This window comes from Montipora foliosa, chromosome 12 (assembly GCF_036669935.1).
Source record: "Montipora foliosa isolate CH-2021 chromosome 12, ASM3666993v2, whole genome shotgun sequence".
Classification (NCBI taxonomy): domain Eukaryota; kingdom Metazoa; phylum Cnidaria; class Anthozoa; order Scleractinia; family Acroporidae; genus Montipora; species Montipora foliosa.
This window is the reverse complement of record NC_090880.1, coordinates 3,729,858-3,754,258: the sequence shown is the minus strand read 5'-3', so window position 1 is coordinate 3,754,258 and position 24,401 is coordinate 3,729,858. Positions and strand designations below refer to the sequence as shown.

General features: G+C 40.0%; 2 protein-coding genes across 2 annotated transcripts; both read right to left on the bottom strand.

The window, feature by feature from the left end:
* Positions 1-260: 260 nt before the first annotated feature.
* Positions 261-1,160, bottom strand: LOC137980570 (olfactory receptor 14A16-like). The gene has a single exon (XM_068828028.1). The coding sequence runs from the start codon at positions 1,158-1,160 to the stop codon at positions 261-263; it is 900 nt and encodes a 299-aa protein (XP_068684129.1).
* Positions 1,161-19,738: 18,578 nt separating this feature from the next.
* LOC137980569 (olfactory receptor 14A16-like) lies at positions 19,739-20,638 on the bottom strand. The gene has a single exon (XM_068828027.1). It carries the CDS (start codon positions 20,636-20,638, stop codon positions 19,739-19,741), a length of 900 nt encoding a protein of 299 aa, XP_068684128.1.
* Between the last annotated feature and the right edge of the window lie 3,763 nt (positions 20,639-24,401).

Genomic DNA, 24,401 nt, shown 5'->3' with positions numbered 1-24,401 from the left:
ACGCTGGTGTTCAATGCTTCCATTTTGAGATTGGGTTGGGTAACAAGTAGGTTTATTATCCCTGAATGATTATATTGAGGCATTCAGTCAGCCGGGTTTTCATTCCGCACAGAAAGTGATGTGAGGTAATTACTAAGGCGATGGCAACTACAATAAAGAAGACCGACACTTAATTTCTGTTTCCTTTTGAACTCGGCCAAGAGTGACTACCGTCACAGCAGGAACGTAGATCTCAGTCCTCAAATAAACGGAGTTCCGTTTTAGTCACTTGTACAGAATAAACTCTTAACTCCATCGCGCAATTCATTCATTCTCCACAAATAAAGAGCTGGACTAAGAGATGGAGATAAGAAGCAAATCGATAGAGAAACATAAAACACTGCAGTTGCTTCCAGACAAGAAAGATTCTCGGCTCTGCTTAACAAAAAAGCTATCCCTCCGACGACTGGAGTTAAAGTGACAGAAAATAAAGCAAAAATGTATAACATAGACTTGACAGACCTCTTGTATTTAGCTAAGTTTATTGCCGGTTGTCCAAAATTTTGAGAAGATTGGTTCCCTTGAACTTGTTGCTGGTGCTGACGAATGATTCGATAGACTTTGTAGTAAGCAAATGACGTAATGAAGTAGCAGAGCACTATAACCACAACATTGATAATAGTTAAAGCCACATCTACCTTTCTAAGCCTCAAATACTGCACAGCATTTGAAACTAGTAATAAAGCTGGAACGACCACTAATAAAGCGACTGCCAGGCAACGGCGGCGAGGTGTCATCAAGGACCGTCTGCTCATATGTAGCCAGCGTTCAATGGACAACAGCGTTAGAAGAATTGATTCGACATTGGAAAAGAATGTTCCGCTCATGAGTCCAACATAAGTTATGATGATATAGGCATTTAAGTGTTTTGGAGCGTCTACTACACCTGACTCGTCAAGAAACAGAAAAAAACAAAGAGCCAGTAATGGTTGAACAATGAGTCCTATGCAGAAATCACTGAACGCCAAACCACTAAGAAGAACGTGAAGCCACGTCCTCTGAAATGTCCTTTTCCAAATCGCTGCCAAGATCAATGCATTTCCCACCACTGCCACGGGGGACAAAACAAGGAAAAGGATGCTGCTTGCGAAATAAATGGAAACATAAGTCTTGTACTTCATTTCGGCCGCCTCAGCAAAACAACATCGAAGGTCGTAGTTGTCCAATGAAAAACAACTTGTTCTGTTATACATGGCTACGGCTTAATGCTAGATCACGTTTTCTCACTTGACTTAAAAGCACTGTTGCTCGTTTGCATTGAAGAAAGATTATTCCTTTCGATTTTCGTTTCCTTTTGAGTCAAAGCAGGGTTAATTGGCCAAATTTCAAGCTGAAGGCAGGCAGCGAAGATTTATCTGCTAACAGCTGGCACGAGTACCGCCGACGGGGTGCGATTCTCAGCGGCAGCAAGCAGCAAAGTCTTTAGAATGGAGTTCCCAATGACTGAAGGGTATATTATATTTGATCTTTATGTGGAAATGCAGCATATTTATTTATTTATTAATTACAAAACCTGCTGATTTGCTTTAGTCATATTTTTTAATTCCGGCCTTTTTTATCATGTACTTTAATTACAATTTTCTTGTAGAATTGTGTACCACTCTTGCAAAGTAATAAGTTATTTTAAGTTAAGAAGTACAAATTTACTGAAAGCTTCATTTTAGAAAAATAATTAAGCGCAGAGTCTAGGTAAGTATCTTAGAGGTACAGTTAATAATCTTTCCTTTTTGTTTGCTTGTTCCAAATAAAAACCCCGATGTTTTGGGGAAGAAAATAAACATCATGCACTTGTTGTGTACTCTTTTTATTACATCCGGCTTATCATGTAAATAACCCTTTACTAAAAAGAAAAAATACTGTTAATATTCAAATAAATTATTTATGCCAATGACACGGAAAAACTGGACATTTGCGTCGCAACAGGATCTGTGTGTCTTGAATAAGACGGGTATGCGGTTCATCAATTTAACAAATAGATTCCATGTTGCCGTGCGTCTGTTCAGTAATAGATCACAGATGACGTCAAAATGTGGTAAGAACAAAAAAGTGGCACACGAGGCGATAGCCGAGTGTGTCACTGATGTTCTTACCACATTTTGACGTCTTCTGTGATCTATTACTGAACAGACCCACGGCTACATGGAATCTATTTGTTTTATATAATAAAGAATTAAACTTTATTCGCATAAAAGCTAATGATGCCGTCAATCGTGCGTCTGTCCTCTAATAGATCATAGGCAAGAACCAATCAAAATCCGTGAATAACTTGGGTTATTATATAAAATTGTATAGAAAATGTTTTTAACCGACCTTTCGCCTGAAGTCAAGGAACTACTCAACTTGCTCTCTGGGGTCGTGACTATTTCAAGAAGAATTGTAAAATTTCACCAAACGCATACTCTCAACCGCTATTTCTCAAATCTTTTACTTCAAGGACCACCAACAAGAAGAAAGACATCAAAAGCAAGTGGTATTAAACTTTGTTAATTAACTTAGGATCATTATAGGCAATAAGGTAATTTTTGTTTTGGATTTTTTATTTATTTTGAAAAGATATACTTACAGATACTAGTGCTTACGATTACAACAGCAACTCAGGCTTACAATCTCGTCACAAAACAAAAACAGGTCTACTTACACAAACTGTCAAAATTGGGCCATTTTGCCGATAAAGCGCTGCGTTTGTTAGGCAGTTGGTTCGGGGAGCGGGCAGAATTTTCTCATCCGGCCCGCTCACGACGAGCGGAATCCTAGCCTTGGTTGAGTGAGCTTGTATGATGACCTTAAATTTCCATTTTTTCTGGCACCGAATCCGTTTACATGCAAAAGTTATTTATGTTTTTCCTCTCTCTCTCCCTTCCTCTCTGAAATCAGTTTTTTAATTGTTGACTCGCACCGCACTTGATGGCGAATGTAGTATTAAAGCGACTTACAAACTGAACGTTTCCAAGAGAAATAATTTTATTTGAATTCTTTTTCCAAACCTCTTGTCTAATAAAAGGTAAGTTATTTACCAGCTAACGGTCGGTCCGTATAGCGAAAATCTGTGACCTCGGTCTTGAAAAAGCTACAATAAAAGCAAGGTGACGCACGCTAACACCAACCCTGTGTGGGTCCCCGGTGTGGCCAACACATCACGCATGCGCACAATCATTTCACCCGGTCAATTAGCAGCCATGGACAGCTTTTTTTTTTTTGTGAAAAACACAAACTCCTTTATTCACAAGATAAAAAAATTCCTATTTACAATCACCATAAGAAGAAATAAAGTATAAACTCGTAAAAGGTCTCTCTAGGGAAAAACAAACACAAAGGCACAGGACTTGGGCGGGTCTGCCTGCGAGCAGGCGGAACCTCGCATTCTTAGCTCTTAGTTCTTAGCTTCATAGGTTTCTTTACAGTTTGTAGTTGCACACAAAACTTAGGCTGAACTTGATAAACAAAACGAGCCATATACTGATGAGAATCAACAGATAAACCATTCTTCCCTATCAAATGAGAAACAAAGTCAGGAACTCGAGCAGGAGACACGCGGATCACGTCATCACGGGAAAAGTCGCCTAGAGCAGAAAGAAGATATGAATCAATGTTATCACGATGAACAACAACTGAAGACCTTGAAACGGGAACCGAAGACGGAGCAACTGAGGTAACAGGTTCACTATCAGAAGTAACAGCAGACGATGCAGGAACAGTAGGAACAGAAGAAGGAACCTCAGGCGATGCAGGAGAAGAAGGAGTAGAAACAGTGGACACAAGAGCAGGAGACACGGAGGCTGAAGACGGCGAAGTAGAAACAGACACAGGACCAGAAACTTTAGCAGGAGACACGGACACGGAAGACGACGAGGTAGAAACAGCAGGTGCAGAACAAAGTGGACGGGGTTGAGGAGGGGCAGCCTTAGCAGCAACCTCCTCATCACCAGATGCCATTTCTCCATCATCAGATGCCATGGAAGCACCATCATCAGAATGAAGAACGTACTCAGGACTATCATCGTCACGAGCGAGAGGACCACCAACAAGAACTTCTGTGCCCGGATGAACAGAGCCCCAGGCTTGCCTACACTCCCCAGCCAAATGACCGGGCTGATGACAACGACGGCACAGACCAGAGAGAGGGCAGACGACAGACGGAACATTGAGGGGGCTGACCAGCATACCACGCACGACAAGGAAAATCATGAACACCAACAAAATACGGCACTTCATTGTCCAAGGCTATCTTCACAACACGGTTGCCATTGTAGAGCGTGGGAAAACCATCGAACGTACTACGCTTAACAGAAAGGACTTCACCAAAAGAACTAAAGAAACTGGAGACATCATCGTCCGATACTTCTGCAGGAAGATCTCGAAGATGGACGGAGCGAACTTTCGCATCTGCATGTGAAACACGAATAGGCGTTTCACCGAAAGACAAGCCACGCTGAATCACTTCGTCGCAAGATTCAGTGTCCTGAAAAGTCAAGCGAACAAGACCACCACGCAGGAACTGAACAGCCATGAACTTTTCTTGGTCAACAGCCTCCAGCAACTGTGGTAAGACAACCGACAAGCCAACGTAACGGTAAACTTACTCAGGGAAGTACGCCAACAGACCATTAGGGTACGAGGGAAAGGACATGGTGCACACCCAATTTAGGGTTGGGTCCACGCCGTTCCCTCCCGGCAGGTACTTAGGACAGGACCCAAAAAATAAACAAAAAAGCCAATTAAACACAATCACACAGCTTTTTTTTTTTTTTTCATGAAAACAGCCTTTATTCACAATAAAAACACACGCCATTTACAAATTAAAAAGCACAAAAAAGTCACTAGAAACTAAGAGCCGGAGTAGGCAGCTAGCCACAAGGGCCTGGGGCCCTAACAGCAGAGTCCATGAGCAGAGCAAATTCCCTGCAGAGATCCCCGGATTGTGGACACCGCGAACAGCGCACGGACAAATGGAATCCATGACCCAGATGTACTTCTAAATATTGAAATATATATATTCACCATGGCACAAAAACCGTCCAAGACCCAAACATCATGGAAGCGAGAGAAAGAAAACATTTCTATTGAAGACAAAGGAGCAAAATTGCCACTGCCACCCAGCTAGAGAAACATATGCTTGAAAATGGATTGTACCCTTTACATCAGTCCTCCTATCGAAAGTACCACAGCACTGAGACAACATTGTTAAAAGTGCGTAACGATATCCTACTTAATATGAATAGTCAGCAGGTCACTCTACTCGTGTTACTTGATTTCAGTGCCTCGTTCGACACTGTAAATCATAGCATGCTTCTTAGAGTGGTCCGCTCTAAACTGGGGGGTAGGGGGTACTGTCCTTGCGTGGCTTGGCTCTTATCTCTCGGGTAGTTCTCAGCGAATTATTCTGGATGGCACACGGTCACGGACATACCAACTTAACTCGGGAGTTCCTCAGGGTTCCTGTCTAGGCCCTCTGCTTTTTAATATATACGTGTGTGGCCTATTTGACATTGTCAGTAACCACGCCCCTATAGCGGTGCATGCCTATGCTGATGACTTCCAAGAGTACGTTTCCTTCAGTCCCTCAAGCTGTGTGAACGAGGAGCAAGCAGTTCAAGTTATACAAGACTGTGTAGTGAATATAAAGTCATGGGCACGCCAACATAGTCTCATGCTTAATGACGGGAAAACAGAACTTTTAGTGTTAGGAACGCGCCAACAACTTAGCAAAACTAATATCAGCCATCTGAGGGTTGGCGATGCGACAGTTGCTGCCTCCACATCTGTGAGGAACTTAGGTTCATATCTTTATAAGAACTTTACTATGGCCATGCATGTTCAGGGGCACCCAACGACCAATTTGTTTTAAAATGTATTATTATACCCCAGTTAATGAAAATAAATGTTATTAAGGCATTTTCAGGTGTTTTTCAGAGTCGCTGGGAAAACATTATCTGTTCCTTTTTCCCAGCAAGACACACAAGAAATGAGGAACAGATTCGTTGGGTGCCCCTGCATGTTACTAAGACCTGTAGCGCAGCATTTTTCCACCTTCATAACATTAGGCAGATAAGGAAGTTTCTATCACACGAAGCCACAGAAACACTTATTCACGCGTTTGTTATGAGTAAAGTCGACTATTGTAATAGCCTTCTGTGCGGTCTTCCCGCCTATCAGACCGCTAAGCTGCAAAGGGTACAGAACGCGGCAGCGCACTTAATATTTGAAGAGTCTAGGTTTTGCCACGTACCCCCATTGTTAAGACAATTACACTGGCTGCCTGTCCATTACCGCATAATATTCAAGGTATTATTGATAGCTTTTAAAGTTATCCACGGGCTAGCTCCAGAATACATTAGTTGCATTGTACGTATCCGGTCTCAGGGGAGATATAATTTATGTAGCCAGGAAGGCATCATCCTTGACGGATTACATACATCTCGCAGGACCTATAAGACACTCAGTGACCGCGCCTTTGAGGTAACGGCACCGAAACTTTGGAACGATGACCGGCTATTATTAGGAACTGTGTTATTATCTATAGTTTTAAATCAGATCTCAAGACCCATCTCTTTAAAGAAGCATTTTTAGAATACTTCTTTTTATTGTTAGGATATTAGGCTATTATTTCTACTATTTACTGCAAATATCATTATGCATGTAATTCTTTTTGATAGTGTAAGATTGTAAAGCGCATTAGATCATTGCGTCATGGTAATGCGCTATAGAAATCAATAAATCATTATTATTAATTATTCGTAATTGCGTCAATATGATAATAATTCAGGCATAATAAACCTTGTTACCAAGGCCAATCTCAAAATGAAACATTTGCCACCATTACTCAACCGGTCACTGTGCGCTTTGGCCAGCCAAGCTACCGTGCATTGGAATAGGTACAAAAACATTTAAACATCAACTCTGTTATGAAGAGAGGAGCAATGTAGCAGAGCCTGACATGAAACAACCAAAAACCAGCAGGTGGAAAAAAACAGGGAACGTGTACCCCTGACCAAGGCAGTGGGGCGATCCTTGGTGTTCTAAGGTATTTTTTCATTGAAAAACGCCCTTTAAAATGTAAATGAACATAGAACACCAGCGTTGTTATATTCTAACTCCTGTATTTAAACATTGAGTTATGAGGCCCTGTCAGGGGTTATCGGGATACGAGATAGCATTATATAGATAGCATTATAGGGATACAAACCAAGGGAATTGACGGGATACAGGAAATTTGGGCCATAAATAAATGGAATCCGGGATACGAAGTTATTGCATGCCTCAGTTTCAAAGGGAGTCCTGGTGCACAATCATTCCAATGAAAATGAGTTCCGTGTTCTTATGTAAATCAAATTCATTTCCCTTTCAATGGTTGAGCAAAAAAGATTCACTTCGAAACCGAGACAAACTGCAACTTGGAAATGGTCCATTTATTTCCCTCGCTGGCGCAGAAGTCAGGTGCGGTCGCAAACAATCAATGAACTGATCAATGAAGTGAGCGCTCACTTAGCTTCCGCTTGAATCAAATAAAAGTTCTCAAAACAACGAAGGTAGTGACTGCTGTATACAACCCTTTTTTTCTCGTTTGGAGAACGATCCAGAAAACAATAGATGATATTCTTATGCAAATTAGTGGCAGAGTAGTATTTAGAGGTAAAACTACAACTTGAATGAAAGGCTGTAACTTCCCCATTGCAAAAAAGCGAAACAACAGGTTTAGTTAATTAATCTTGAAAACTCTGAGCCGGCAACGACATTGCATTGAAATATGTTGAAATCAGATTTAATAAAGATTATAGATTTCTATCATTTGTCCTTCCAAATAAAACCCCCATGTTATTTGCCCGAATCGAGAAAATTATTTTTTTTTCTTGTTGGGTACTACTGTTATTTCCTTTCAGTTTTAATTGCAAAAAATAATATATTATTTACTTAAATTCCAGATTAAAAAAAATTGGACATCTCGCATTATTATGTGCGTGGTTTGTAATTATAATTGTTGTTAATAGACCTTTTCAGCTTGTACGTTTTGTTTTCCCATTTCAGACCACATGATGTTACTCTGGGGAACAGTGTCTTTCAAATGTCGTCTTATGCACGTGCATATGTATGCATAACTTATGAAAAAACAAAAGGAAAATTCCCTTGAGAACATCACGTGGTCTGAAATGGGAAAACAAAACGTACAAGCTGAAAAGGTCTATTTACGGCTTTTCACTGAAATTCATGAATCATTTTCTTTATTTATAGAATTCTGAGTATAGGAGGTTTTCACGTGATGTCATCGCCGCCATGCTAGTGGACGAAAACAAAAGATCTTTCATTAGCTTCTTTTGTTCGTCCACCAGAAGTCGTACATCTCTCTATCGTTATTGGTGTCCCTAGAGGTCGGTTGAAAACGTCCTATTGTAGTCCGTCCTTGTGGTGGGCACAATATCAATTGGAGCTTTACTCCGTCGAATTACCCTCATAACCAAGGTTGCGATCCTCGCGAATAAAGATCGTTCCTGCCTAATGAAAAATGTAACTTGTGATAATCCTTATCACCCTAAATTGCTATTTTGCCGGCACGTAGCAGAGGCCTGGTTAAGAGTGGCAAGCGCTTGGAGTGCCAAGTGATCGCGGTTTGTAAGAGTGTGAGCCGGGCACTCTACGGTCAGCTCAGCCTTCGCCGTGTACACAACTCCAGCTTCGTTTATTGTTATATCACGCGGAAATCATGAAAGTCTCATGCCTCCGTTAAGATGTATACGATAGCTTTCATTTACATTGTAAATAGTGTTTTTTTTTTCAATAAACCAAACCCTTAGAACCCCAATGGTCGCACCGCTGCCTTGGTCGGGGGTACCATTCCCCGGTGTTCGTGTCCGGCTCTTATGAATTGCTCTTCTCTTTATAATAGAGTTGATGTGTAAATGTTTTCGTACCCATTCCAATGCTGAATAAATGGCACGGTAGCTTGGCTGGCCGACGTGCCCAATATATCATTTTGGTCAAGTGTCCAGTTGAGTAATGGAGGCAAAATGTACTCACTCACTCACTCACTCAACGTCCACTATAAAGGAATTAAAATATAACAACGCTGGTGTTCAATGCTTCCATTTTGAGATTGGGTTGGGTAACAAGTAGGTTTATTATTCCTAAATTATTATATTGAGGCATTCAGTCAGCCGGGGTTATCATTCCGCACAGAAAGAGATGTGAGGTAATTACTAAGGCGATGGCAACTACAATAAAGAAGACCGACACTTAATTTCTGTTTCCTTTTGAACCCCGCCAAGAGTGACTACCGTCAAAGCAGGACCGTAGATCTCAGTGCTCAAATAAACGTAGTTCCGTTTAGTCACTTGCACAGAATAAACTCTTAACTCCATCGCGCACTTCATTCATTCTCCACAAATAAAGAACTGGACTAAGAGATGGAGATAAGAAGCAAATCGATAGACCAACATATAGCACTGCAAATACTTCCAGGCAAGAAAGATTCTCGGCTCTGCTTAACAAAAAAGCTATCTCTACGACGACTGGAGTGACAATCGTGACAGAAAATAAAGCAAAAATGTATAACATAGACTTGACAGACCTCTTGTATTTAGCCACGTTTATCGCCGGTTGTCCAAAATTTTGAGAAGATTGGTTCCCTTGAACTTGTTGCTGGTGCTGACGAATTATTCGATAAACTTTGTAGTAAGCAAATGACGTAATCAAGTAGCAGAGCACTATAACCACAACATAGGTAATAGTTAAAGCCACATCTAACTTTCTAAGCCTCAAATACTGCACAGCATTTGAAACTATTAATAAAGCTGGAACGACCAGTAATAAAGCGACTGCCAGGCAACGGCGGCGAGGTGTCATAAAGGACCGTCTGCTCATATGTAGCCAGCGTTCAATGGACAACAGTGTTAGAAGAATTAATTCGACAGTGAAAAAGAACGTTCCGCTCATGAGCCCAACAAAAGTTATGATGATATAGGCATTTAAGTGTTTTGGAGCGTCTACTACAGCTGACTCGTCAAGAAACAGAAAAAAACAAAGAGCCAGTAATGGTTGAACAATGAGTCCTGTGCAAAAATAACTGAACGCCAAACCACTAAGAAGAACGTAAAGCCACGTCCTCTGAAATGTCCTTTTCCAAACGGCGGCCAAGATCAATGCATTTGCCACCACTGCCACGGGGGACAAAACAAGGAAAAGGATGCTGCTTGCAAAAATAATGGAAACATAAGTTTTGTACTTCATTTCAGCCGCCTCAGCAAAACAACAACGAAGGTCCAAGTTGTCCAATGAAAAACAACTTGTTTTGTTATACATGGCCACGGCTTAATGCTAGATCACGTTTTCTCACTTGACTTTAAAGCACAGCTGCTCGTTTGCATTGAAGAAAGATAATTCCTTTCGATTTTCGTTTCCTTTTGAGTCAAAGCAGGGTTTATTGGCCAAATTTCAAGCTAAAGGCAGGCAGCGAAGATTTACCTCCTAACAGCTGGCACGAGTACCGCCGACGGAGTGCGGCAGCAAGCAGCAAAGTCTTTAGAATGGAGTTCCCAATGACTGAAGGGTATATTATATTTGATCTTTATGTGGAAATGCAGCATATTTATTTATTTATTTATTACAAAACCTGCTGATTTACTTTAATCATATTTTTGAATTCCGGCGTTTTTTATCATGTACCTTAATTACAATTTTCTTGTAGAATTGTGTACCACTCTTGCAAAGTAATAAGTTATTTTAAGTTAAGAAGGTACTCCGTCACGTCAGGAAAGGGATAAATTTACTGAAAGCTTCATTCTTGAAAAATAATTAAGTGCAGAATCCAGGTAAGTATCTTAGAGTTAGAGTTAATAATATTTCCTTTTTGTTTGCTTGTTCCAAATAAAAACTCCGATGTTTTGGGGTAGAAAATAAACATCATGCACTTGTTGTGTACCTTTTTAATACATCCGGTTTATCATGTAAATAATCCTTTATTAAAAGGAAAAACTACTGTTAATATTAAAATAAATTATTTATGCCAATGACAGAGAAAACTGGACATTTGCGTCGCAACAGGATCTCTTGTCTTTTGAATAAGACGTGTATGTGGATCATCAATAATTGTATAGAAAATGTTTTTAACCGACTTTTCGACTGAACTCAAGGAATTACTCAACTTGCTTTCTAGGGTCGTGAATATTTCAAGAAGAATTGTACAATTTCACTAAACGCATACTCTCAATCACTATTTCTCAAATCTTTTACTTCAAGGACCACCAACAAGAAGAAAGACATCAAAAGCAGGTGGTATTAGGGTTTTCCGATTTAGCGGAAGTCCTACCGAAGTGGAACTTACCGATTTCAAGTTTACATAAAGAAATGTATATGAATAACTAAATCGGCTGTTTAAATGAAGTCTTCTATCAACAAATCAATCACATTCAGTCAGAAGCCTTATACTCACCGGCGGTGACGTTTTTGGCTCACATTTCCGATTATAATATTTGGGCAATAACAAAAGTAACAAAAAATAGACAGGATTCCTCCATTTTAATAAGTCAACAAAGGCAAGTATAATCAGATAGAACATGACTGTGTGGGCACCCTTGAGAGCATAAAACGATAAGGTCATGTGACTAGCCAAAGATGTTGTCCAGTCAAGAATTGTCACTTAAGATTTGAGAGATTTTTTTCGAGTTTGAGGGACCATTCTGCACCCGTAATGACATTTAAGAATTTCAGCAGTGATACTCACTTCTCCTTTTCTTTGCCTAGCGTGTAATCTCTTGTCGCCGATGTCGCAGCTTCGGTAAAGCTCTCCTTTTTCTCCAAGGAACTCCCAATTCCATTTCAAAAACGCTAGAACCGCTCGCCAGTCACGTAGCTTCACGTCCTTTAAGTTCTACAGCTTTGAGAATCAGTTTGTCCTCCAATTTACTATATATACTTGCGGTGTGCTGCGTTGGGTGTCCTGTGCAAGAGTTTTTCTTTGCTCCTGCGCGTAGAACTCTTGATAGCTGTGTTTCTAAGTCCTCTAGAGATTGGTTGCAAACCATCTACACATAATTTTCAGCATTCGCTGTTCCACTTCAGGATCAGAATTATTTTAATTTTCGCAAAAAAGGCCGGTAACTGCTGATTACCCTGTCTTCTTTGTTAGCCGTGACTTAAGACAAAACATTTCCCATTTCCCATCTTGACTCAAAGGACAAAGCAAATGTTAAAGTCAATGCTTACGTAAAGAATTTGTTTTTAATAAAGACTTTTTGACATGGTAAGCTATAAGTTCCAAAAAGTGACAAAAAAGTACACATCAAGTTCACGATATCAATTTTCTTTCCCTTTTAGTTGGAAAAAAGAAACCAGAGGAGAAGAAACTCTTATTCACTCTGACTCTAACATTATACTTGTCGCCATCTACGATGGTTTTTTAAGGACAAACCTTTGCTTAACAGTAAACATATAGTGACTATATTTCAAATTCTTTTCGTTCGATCCTTTCCTGATGAAATGATGAAGTACCTTCTCAAGATAGCTCATGCATTAGGGCCTCTATCAGTGACGAAGCTATTTTTAAAGAGGCATCTGTTTGGCCCGACTGTAATGACGTAATGACATTTTGAACATGTGCAGCAGTGGGAACGAGAAGTTAAAATAGCTTTGAAAAACTAAAAATACATTTGAAAAAACTATTATAGGGCATGGGGATCCGTTCTCTCATCTCACCCTCTCTTGGACAACATAATACATTAACATGGAAGAAAAGTAGGGAAGTGTGTTTCATAACAAAGTCAGCCTCACTTTCATGTAAAGGCCAGGTGACTAAGCACATAAAGTACAACACTTAACGTTTTCATTATTTTCGGGGTTTCGACAAAACACTGACCCCCGGTTAACTGACCCCCTTACTGACCCCCCTACTGACCCCCTAAAAAATCAATGGAAAAATGAATACTGCTTACTTAAGCCTCAACAACCCTTTTTAAACAGCATTGTTCAACAGTATTTAAGTCTAAGCACCCATTTTAAAAAGGTTAGTTTTCGATTATTGTTGTGATGGCCGATTACTTCATGTAAGCTAACCTTTTTAAAATGGGTGCTTAGACTTAAATATTGCTGAACAATGCTGTTTAAAAAGGGTTTTTGAGGCTTAAGTAAGCAGTATTCATTTTCCCATTGATTTTATAGGGGGTCAGTAGGGGGGTCAGTAGGGGGGTCAGTTGACCGGGGGTCAGTGTTTTGTCGAAACCCTTATTTTCGCAAGCAGCATCGTTTTACTTGTTTTGTCCCCCGTGGCAGTGGAGGGCTTCACGTTCTTCTTAGTGGTTTGGCGTTCAGTGATTTCTGCATAGGACTCATTGTTCAACCATTACTGGCTCTTCTTTTTTTTCTGTTTCTTGACGAGTCAGGTGTAGGAGACGCTCAAAAAAACTTAAATGCCTATATCATAACTCATGTTGGGCTCATGAGCGGAACATTCTTTTCCAATGTCGAATTAATTCTTCTAACACTGTTGTCCATTGAACGCTGGCTACATATGAGCAGACGGTCCTTGATGACACCTCGCCACCGTTGCCTGGCAGTCGCTTTATTACTGGTCGTTCCAGCTTTATTTGTAGTTTCAAATACTGTGCAGTATTTGAGGTTTGGAAAGTTAGATGTTGCTTTAGCTATTATCAATGTTGTGGTTATACTGCTCTGCTACTTCAGTACGTTATTTGCCTATTACAAAGTTTATCGAATAATTCGTCAGCACTAGCAACAAGTTGAAGGGAACCAATCTTCTCAAAATTTTGGACAATCGGCGATAAACGTGGCTAAATACAAGAGGTCTGTCAAGTGTATGTTATACATTTTTGCTTTATTTTCTGTCACTTTAACTCCAGTTGTCGTAGGGACAGCTTTTTTGCTAAGCAGAGCCCAGAATCTTTCTTGCCTGGAAGCATTTTCAGTGTTTTACGTTTCTCTATCGATTTGCTTCTTATCTCCTTCTCTTAATCCAGCTATTTATTTATGAAGAATGAATGAAGTGCGTGAAGGAGTTAAGAGTTTATTCTGTGCAAATGACTAAAACGAAACTCTGTTTATTCGAGGACTGAAATCGATGGCTTTGCTTTTAACATTGAGAATAATCTCGGGTTCAAAAGCCGGAAACAGAAATCAAGGTTTCGTAATTGCGTCAATATGATAATAATTCAGGGATAATAAACCTTGTTACCAAGGCCAATCTCAAAATGAAACATTGAACACCGACGTTGTTATATTTTAACTCCTTTATAGTGGACGTTGCGTTATGATCGTGTTAAGAGCTTGCATTGCCACCATTATTTAACCGAACACTGAAGGAAGATAATATATGGGCACTTTTGCCAGCCAAGCTACCGTGCATTGGAATAGGTACAAAAACATTTAAACATCAACTCTGTTATGAAGAGAGGAGCAATGTAGCAGAGCCTGACATGAAAAACAACCAAAAACCAGCAGGTGGAAAAAAACAGGGAACGTGTACCCCTGACCAAGGCAGTGGGGCGACCCTTGGTGTTCTAGGGTATTTTTTCATTGAAAAACGCCTTTTACAATGTAAATGAACATAGAACACCAGCGTTGTTATATTTTAACTCCTGTATTTAAACATTGAGTTATGAGGCCCTGTCAGGGGTTATCGGGATACGGGATAGCATTGTATAGATAGCATTATGATGATACAAACCAAGGGAATTAAAGGGATACAGGATATTTGGGCCATAAATAAATGGGTTCCGGGATACGAAGACCCCCTCCTTCCCCCCCCCCCCCCCCCCGATCCCCCTTCAATGGGGCCTTAGTTATGGTTCATAGTGGTCTTGAGAGTGCTTTTCTTTGGGAAGGAACAATGATCTTTATTTGAATGCCACATGCATTCTTGGTTGTGAGGGTAATTCTACTGATAGCATAAAGCTCCAATAGACAGTGTGCCCACTACAAGACCAAGACTGAGTTCCATACCTTACTCTACTCTCCCCTACTGCTGCTGCTTTTCGTTCTTAGAGAAAATTAGAAATAAGGACGCCGTTGCTTCGAGATTCTCAGTCCCTGCGATTAAAGAAATTGACAATCGTGTAAGGTATGCAGAGAAGATGACATCTGGGCAGGTTTCCTTGGTGAACTGTTGGTCAAGAGTTAAGCTCTGGACGTTGACTCTGGTGGCCTTTAGAGTGCTTTTCATAAGAAAGGCACTAAAAAATATTTAATATTCGAGTTTCACAACTTTGGTTGTGACGGTCATTCGATCAACTAAAGCTCCGATGGATGGTGTGCCACAGGAACCTCAAGCTCAGTGAGGGAAAGCCAACAAAAATATAAGGATTTGTATCGGGATAATTTTACTGATGTTTAATGTCAATGCTTTGTTGCTCCCGCAGGCTTTCGGCCTCGAGGAGGCATCATTGGATGCCCCGCCTACATAGATTGGTTTTCAATTGAGAGTCGAAAGTAATTAGCGAATTGGTTTAGGTTTGCATTTGCATTTACATTGATGAACAGCTGGTCAAGAGTTTATTACTCTATCACTGAGACCTGAAAATGTGAATTTTGTAGGCCTCGTTTTTTCTGAATTAAAAAAAAAGGTGGATCACTTTCCAGTGGATAACTGTCGCAGAAACCAACTGATTTGTTCATGCACGACGTTAAAGTGATAGTGTTTAGTATATCCAAGGGATGGACGGGTAGATAGAAAGATAGATAGATAGATAAATAGACAGACGGATAAATTGATGGGTATGACCAAATATATATCCTAAAAAAAGGGACAGACAGACAGACAGATAGATAGATCGATAGATAGACGGATAGATTGATGGATCCTAAAAAAATGGATAACTTCAATATTATTTTTTATTCACACTGTTTAAGAGCTATTAGCAAAGTGAACATACAAGAGGATTAAGAGAACGAAGATATATATGCGCATAAATAAAAAGTAAATCAGTAATAAGGCCAAATTACCAACAACTCAGTTTCGAGTTAGCCACTGTCATATTAATTTCAAATGTGTTAAGAAGACCTCATATATTTACACTTTCAAAGTGGGCAAGAAAATTGGAGGTATTGATGGCATAAATATAAGTGTATATAAATGCCAATATATGGATAATTACAGAGTGTATATTATATATATATACATACACACACTCACACCTTACGACCAAAGAGGTGCAAGTATGGCGGTAAATATTATTACACGAAGAATATATAACCGTTATAATGTTAAATTATATAGATTTGTATTCCTTACAATCTGATGTTATTTTTGGGAGAAGCTCCGAGCAATCTGGTTTTTTATGATATCTCCAATACTAGCCGGAGAATTGGTTTCATTCAGTGCCCATAAAAATGATAGTTTAAAATGAATGAAGGAAATTATAAAAATAGCATCAAGGAATATTAAGCCCTCATGGCGTTAAATGACGTCGTGAATGTGACAATAGTACCCAACAAAAGCATTTTAATTTTCTTGCGCAAATAACATTGGGATCTTAATCGGAAGAAACAAACATTGAAACCTATAATCTGTTCTCAGCCAATCAGAAGCAAGTAATTTTTTCATGTATACTAGTAATAGCTATCGCTAAGTGCCAACGAAACAGTCAATATAATACATAGTTTGCAAATTTGTATCAGAGTTCCAAAACACCCAAAATTAGTTGTAATTTTTTTTTTCGAAAGTACTGCAATTCAACTTATCTAGTTTAACAATAATACAATAATAGAAATTGCATACTTTGTATCTCGAACAACAATGTAGATGTCAACGTGTTTTGCAATAATATGAAAAATACTGCTGTAATTTTTGAACGGCCGTAATTTTAACAGGAATATACAGTAATTAAGTTGAATAAAATCATTGCCATGTAAAAAATCGCCAAAGAGTTTTCAGACTTTTCAGTGTGGAACATGTAACAGGGAATCAAACAAGTTGTTTCACTTGTAGAATTTATATTTTGCAAGTTACAGCCATGAATTACAAGCCAAATTGATCGTTTAATTGTGTACTTTGCAGACAACGTATCTTCTTTGAAAATTAAATTAAATTGTTCACGACTCAATGGTTACAAAACGAAAAACAAACTGTTCTACTCCCCGGCCGAAATCCGAAATTTACAATAGCGGCCGATACGAACACGTACGCCGGTTTAGTTTTGAGCTCGTTCACTCAATATAGAACACGATGGTTCGAAAATAAACATTAAAAAAACACTCAAAGCAAGTGTACACAACACAATGGTCAGGGAAATGGGGAAAAATTTGTTTTCACTCACAGACAGACAGACAGCCTTTATTTTAGCGCGATGAAAATAAAAGCTATGCAGCTTATGGGGTCGTGAATCCCCTCCGAACACAAGATCATCATTAGTGGCGCGCGTCATGCAAGTTTGGCGAATGACATCACACATCAAAACACGCGCTTTCATTGGTCCCTACTAAATCTCCAGGGAACCTTACATTACACTTTCCACCGCACGATTGAGAATTTTTCTGCCTGCTGCACTACTTCGCGCGGCATTAAGCTGGCCGCCTCGCATTCTTCGCTCGGCTTGCTCGTTGGCAATTATCAACTCTGAAAACGATTTACGAGGCAGTTATTGTATTTAAACGCACCGTCACTTCGCGTTATCAATCGTTGCCGGCTCAGTTTTTTTACACCTGTTTTTACGCTTTTTACAGTTGTTAAGTTACTAGGGTTTCACCAAGTTGTAGGCTAACCTCTGAATACACTACCACTAATTTGCATAAGAATACCATCCATAGTTTTCTGTTTCGTTCAGCAGTCTCTTCCAATGGCTCATTTCCGAGTTATTGCATGCCTCAGTTTCAAAGCGAGTCCTGGGGCACAATCATTCAAATGAAAATGAGTTCCGTGTGCCTATGTAAATCAAAGTCATTTCCCTTTCCTTGGTTGAGCAAAAAAGATTCACTTCGAAACCGAGACAAACTGCAACTTGGAAATGGTACATTTATTTCCCTCGCTGGCGCAGAAGTCAGGTGCGGTTGCAAACAATCAATGAACTTCCGCTTGAATCAAATAAAAGTTCTCAAAACAACGAACGTAGTGACTGCTGTATACAACCCTTTTTTTCGTTTGGAGAACGATCCAGAAAACAATAGATGATATTCTTAAGCAAATTAGTGGCAGGGTAGTATTTAGAGGTAAAACTACAACTTGAATGAAAGCCTGTAACTTCCCCATTGCAAAAACGCGAAACAACAGGTTTAGTTAATTAATCTTGAAAACTCTGAGCCGGCAACGACAGTGCATTGAAATATGTTGAAATCAGATTTAATAAAGATTACAGATTTCTCTCATTTGTCCTTCCAAATAAAACCCCCATGTTATTTGCCCGACTCGAGAAAATTATTATTTTTTTCTTGTTGGGTACTTTTGTTATTTCCTTTCAGTTTACCATGTTAATTCAGTTTTAATTACAAAAAATAATATATTATTTACTCAAATTTCAGATTAAAAAAAAAACTGGACATCTCGCATTATTATGTGCGTGGATGTGCGTGGTTTATAATAGCCGTTTTGACGGTTAGTTTTTCTCATTTGCATTACAATGTAATCTAACGTGAATGCGAGGCAATTTCGGGTTAGAACTACAAAATAGCCCGAAATTGCCTCACATACATGCTAGATTATATTCTAATGCAAATGAGAAAACCGAACCGTGAAAAGGGCTATCATAATTGTTGTTAATTAACGGCTTTTCACTGAAATCCATGAATTCATTTTCTTTATTTATAGGATTCTAAGTATTGTAGTCCGTCCTTGTGGTGGGCACAATATCAATTGGAGCTTTACTCCGTCGAATTACCTTCATAACCAAGGTTGCGATCCTCGCGAATAAAGATCGTTCCTTCCTAATTATAATGAAAAATGTAACTTGTGATAATCGTTATCATCGTAAATTGCCTTTTTTCCGGCACGTAGTTGAGGCCTGGTTAAGAGTGGCAAGCGCTTGGAGTGCCCAGTGATCCGGCGGTTTGTAAACAAGTGAGCCGGGCACTCTACGGTCAGCTCAGCCTTCGCCGCTTACACAACTCCAGCTTCGTTTATTGTTATATTGCGCTGAAATCATGAAAGTGTTATGCGTCCGTTAAGCTGTAGCGTTTATTTACATTGTAAATAGTGTTTTTCAATAAACCAAACCCTTAGAACCCCAATGGTCGCACCGCTGTCTCGGTCGGGGGTAAACGTTCCCAGGTGTTTTCCACCTGCTGGTTTTATATAATGGTGTTTGTGTCCGGCTCTGGTGAATTGCTCTCAGTCTCTTTATAATAGATTTGATGTTTCAATGTGTTCGTACCCATTCCAGTGATGAATAAATGGCACGGTAGCTTGGCTGGCCGACGTGCCCATGTATCGTCTTGGTCGAATGTCCAGTTGAGTAATGGAGGCCGAAAATGCACTCACTCAACGTCCACTATAAAGGAATTAAAATATAACAACGCTGGTGTTCAATGCTTCCGTTTTGAGATTGGGTTGGGTAACAAGTAGGTTTATTATCCCTGAATTATTTTATTGAGGTAATCAGTCACCCGGGTTTTCATTCCGCACAGAAAGTGATGTGAGGTAATTACTAAGGCGATGGCAACTACAATAAAGAAGACCGACACTTAATTTCTGTTTCCTTTTGAACCCGGCCAAGAGTGACTACCGTCACAGCAGGACCGTAGATCTCAGTCCTCAAATAAACGGAGTTCCGTTTTAGTCACTTGTACAGAATAAACTCTTAACTCCATCGCGCAATTCATTCATTCTCCACAAATAAAGAGCTGGACTAAGAGATGGAGATAAGAAGCAAATCGATAGAGAAGCATAAAACACTGCAGTTGCTTCCAGACAAGAAAGATTCTCGGCTCTGCTTAACAAAAAAGCTATCCCTCCGACGACTGGAGTTAAAGTGACAGAAAATAAAGCAAAAATGTATAACATAGACTTGACAGACCTCTTGTATTTAGCTAAGTTTATTGCCGGTTGTCCAAAATTTTGAGAAGATTGGTTCCCTTGAACTTGTTGCTGGTGCTGACGAATGATTCGATAAACTTTGTAGTAAGCAAATGACGTAATGAAGTAGCAGAGCAGTATAACCACAACATTGATAATAGTTAAAGCCACATCTACCTTTCTAAGCCTCAAATACTGCACAGCATTTGAAACTAGTAATAAAGCTGGAATGACCAGTAATAAAGCGACTGCCAGGCAACGGCGGCGAGGTGTCATCAAGGACCGTCTGCTCATATGTAGCCAGCGTTCAATGGACAACAGTGTTAGAAGAATTGATTCGACATTAGAAAAGAATGTTCCGCTCATGAGTCCAACATAAGTTATGATGATATAGGCATTTAAGTGTTTTGGAGCGTCTACTACAGCTGACTCGTCAAAAAACAGAAAAAAACAAAGAGCCAGTAATGGTTGAACAATGAGTCCTATGCAGAAATCACTGAACGCCAAACCACTAAGAAGAACGTGAAGCCACGTCCTCTGAAATGTCCTTTTCCAAATCGCTGCCAAGATCAATGCATTTCCCACCACTGCCACGGGGGACAAAACAAGGAAAAGGATGCTGCTTGCGAAATAAATGGAAACATAAGTCTTGTACTTCATTTCGGCCGCCTCAGCAAAACAACAACGAAGGTCGTAGTTGTCCAATGAAAAACAACTTGTTCTGTTATACATGGCTACGGCTTAATGCTAGATCACGTTTTCTCACTTGACTTAAAAGCACTGTTGCTCGTTTGCATTGAAGAAAGATTATTGCTTTCGATTTTCGTTTCCTTTTGAGTCAAAGCAGGGTTAATTGGCCAAATTTCAAGCTGAAGGCAGGCAGCGAAGATTTATCTGCTAACAGCTGGCACGAGTACCGCCGACGGGGTGCGATTCTCAGCGGCAGCAAACAGCAAAGTCTTTAGAATGGAGTTCCCAATGACTGAAGGGTATATTATATTTGATCTTTATGTGGGAATGCAGCATATTTATTTATTTATTACAAAACCTGCGGATTTGCTTTAATCATATTTTTTAATTCCGGCCTTTTTTATCATGTACTTTAATTACAATTTTCTTGTAGAATTGTGTACCACTCTTGCAAAGTAATAAGTTATTTTAAGTTAAGAAGGTACTTCGTCACGTTAGGAAAGGGATAAATTTACTGAAAGCTTCATTTTAGAAAAATAATTAAGCGCAGAGTCTAGGTAAGTATCTTAGAGGTAGAGTTAATAATCTTTCCTTTTTGTTTGCTTGTTCCAAATAAAAACCCCGATGTTTTGGGGAAGAAAATCAACATCATGCACTTGTTGTGTACTTTTTTTATTACATCCAGCTTATCATGTAAATAACCCTTTATTAAAAAGAAAAAATACTGTTAATATTCAAATAAATTATTTATGCCAATGACACAGAAAAACTGGACATTTTCGTCGAAACAGTATCTCTGTGTCTTGAATAAGACGGGTATGCGGATCATCAATAATTGTATAGTAAATGTTTTTAACGGATTTTTTGCCTGAAGTCATGGAACTGCTCAACTTGCTTTCTACGGTCGTGACTATTTCAAGAAGAATTGTAAAATTTCACTAAACACTAAACGCATACTCTCAACCGCTATTTGTCAAATCTTTAACTTCAAGGACCACCAACAAGAAGAAAGAAATCAAAAGCAAGTGGTATTGAACTTTGTTAATTAACTTAGGATCATTATGGGCAATAAGATAATTTTTGTTTTGGATTTTTTATTTATTTTGAAAAAAATATACTTACAGATACTCAGGCTTACAATCTCGTCACAAATCAAAAACAGGTCTACTTACACAAACTGTCAAAATTGGGCCATTTTGCCGACAAAACGCAGCGTTTGTTAGACTGATAATAGGCGGAAGTCAACAAATCCTGAAATCTGATTGGTTCGGGGAGCGGGCAGAATTTTCTCATCCGACCCGCTCACGACGAGCGGAATCCTAGCCTTGGTTGAGTGAGCTTGTATGATGAACTTAAATTTCCATTTTTTCTGACACCGAATCCGTTTACATGCAAAAGTTATTTGTGTTTTTCCTCTCTCTCTCCCTTCCTCTCTGAAATCAATTTTTTAATTGTTGACTCGCACCGCGCTTGATGGCAAATGTAGTATTAAAGCGACTTACAAACTGAACGTTTCCAAGAGAAATAATTTTATTTGAATTCTTTTTCCAAACCTCTTGTCTATTAAAAGGTAAGTTATTTACCAGCTAACGGTCGGTCCGTATAGCGAAAATCTGTGACCTCGGTCTTGAAAAAGCTACAATAAAAGCAAGGTGACACACGCTAACACCAACCCGGTGTGGCCGACTCATCACGCATGCGCGCAATCATTTCACCCGGTCAATTAGCAGCCATGGACAGCTTTTTTTTTTTCGTGAAAAACACAAACTCCTTTATTCACAAGATAAAAAAATCCTATTTACAATCATCATAAGAAGAAATAAAGTATAAACTCGAAAAAGGTCTCTCTAGGGAAAAACAAGCACCTTTAAAGATCACTCGGAAGGCACAGGACTCGGGCGGATCAGCCTGCGAGCAGGCGGAACGTCGCATTCTGACATCTTAGCTGGAGCTCGCTTCATAGGTTTCTTGCCAGTTTGTAGTTGCACACAAAACTTACACTGAACTTGATAAACAAAACGAGCCATATACTGATGAGAATCAACAGATAAACCATTCTTCTCTATCACATGAGAAACAAAGTCAGTAACTCGAGCGAGAGACATGCGGATCACGTCATCATGGGAGAAGTCGCCTAGAGCAGAAAGAAGATATGAATCAATGTTATCACGATGAACAACAACTGAAGACCTTGAAACGGGAACCGAAGACGGAGCAACTGAGGTAACAGGTTCACTATCAGAAGTAACAGCAGACGATGCAGGAACAGTAGGAACAGAAGAAGGAACCTCAGGCGATGCAGGAGTAGAAGGAGTAGAAACAGTGGACACAAGAGCAGGAGACACGGAGGCTGAAGACGGCGAAGTAGAAACAGACACAGGACCAGAAACTTTAGCAGGAGACACGGACACGGAAGACGACGAGGTAGAAACAGCAGGTGCAGAACAAAGTGGCCGGGTTGAGGAGGGGCAGCCTTAGCAGCAACCTCCTCATCACCAGATGCCGTTTCTCTAACATCAGATGCCATGGAAGCACCATCATCAGAATGAAGAACGTACTCAGGACTATCATCGTCACGAGCTAGAGGACCACCAACAAGAACTTCTGTGCCCGGATGAACAGAGCCCCAGGCGTGCCTACACTCCCTAGCCAAATGACCGGGCTGATGAAAACGACGGCACAGACCAGAGAGAGGGCAGTTTTATGAGGCACGATGAACAAACTTACGACAGACGGAACATTGAGGTGGCTGACCAGCATACCACGCACGACAAGGAAAATCATGAACACCAACAAAATACGGCACTTCATTGTCCAAGGCTATCTTCATAACACAGTTGAAATTGTAGAGCGTTGGAAAACCATCGAACGTACTAAGCTTAACAGAAAGGACTTTACTAAAAGAACTTAAGAAACTGGAGACATCATCGTCCGATACTTCTGCAGGAAGATCTCGAAGATGGACGGAGCGAACTTTCGCATCTGCATGTGAAACACGAATAGGCGTTTCACCGAAAGACAAGCCACGCTGAATCACTTCGTCACAAGATTCAGTGTCCTGAAAAGTCAAGCGAACAAGACCCGGACCACGCAGGAACTGAACAGCCACGAGCTTTTCATGGTCAACAGCCTTCAGCAACTGTGGTAAGACAACTGACAAGCCAACGTAACGGTAAACGTCCTCAGGGAAGTACGCCAACAGACCATTAGGGTACGAGGAAAAGGACATGGGGCACACCCAATTTAGGGTTGGGTCCACGCCGTTCCCTCCAGGCAGGTACTTAGGACAGGACCCAAAAAATAAACAAAAAAGCCAATTAAACACAATCACACAGCAGTTTTTTTTCATGAAAACAGCCTTTATTCACAATAAAAATACACGCCATTCACAAATTAAAAAGCACAAAAAATTCACTAGAAACTAAGAGCCGGAGTAGGCAGCTAGCCACAAGGGCCTGGGGCCCTAACAGCAGAGTCCATGAGCAGAGCAAATTCCCTGCAGAGATCCCCGGATTGTGGACACTGCGAACAGCGCACGGACAAATGGAATCCATGACCCAGATGTACTTCTAAATATTGATATGAGGAAATCCATTCACCATGGCACAAAAACCGTCCAAGACGCAAACATCATGGAAGCGAGAGAAAGAAAACATTTCTATTGAAGACAAACGAGGAAAATTGTTTTTAATTAAGTGAGTAATCAAGCGGTGACCCAGCATTGAGCTAAGCC

Bases quoted from the DNA above. Each gene is read 5' to 3' on its own strand.
- LOC137980570 (XM_068828028.1), bottom strand. From the start codon at position 1,160: ATGAAGTACAAGACTTATGTTTCCATTTATTTCGCAAGCAGCATCCTT.
- LOC137980569 (XM_068828027.1), bottom strand. From the start codon at position 20,638: ATGAAGTACAAGACTTATGTTTCCATTTATTTCGCAAGCAGCATCCTT.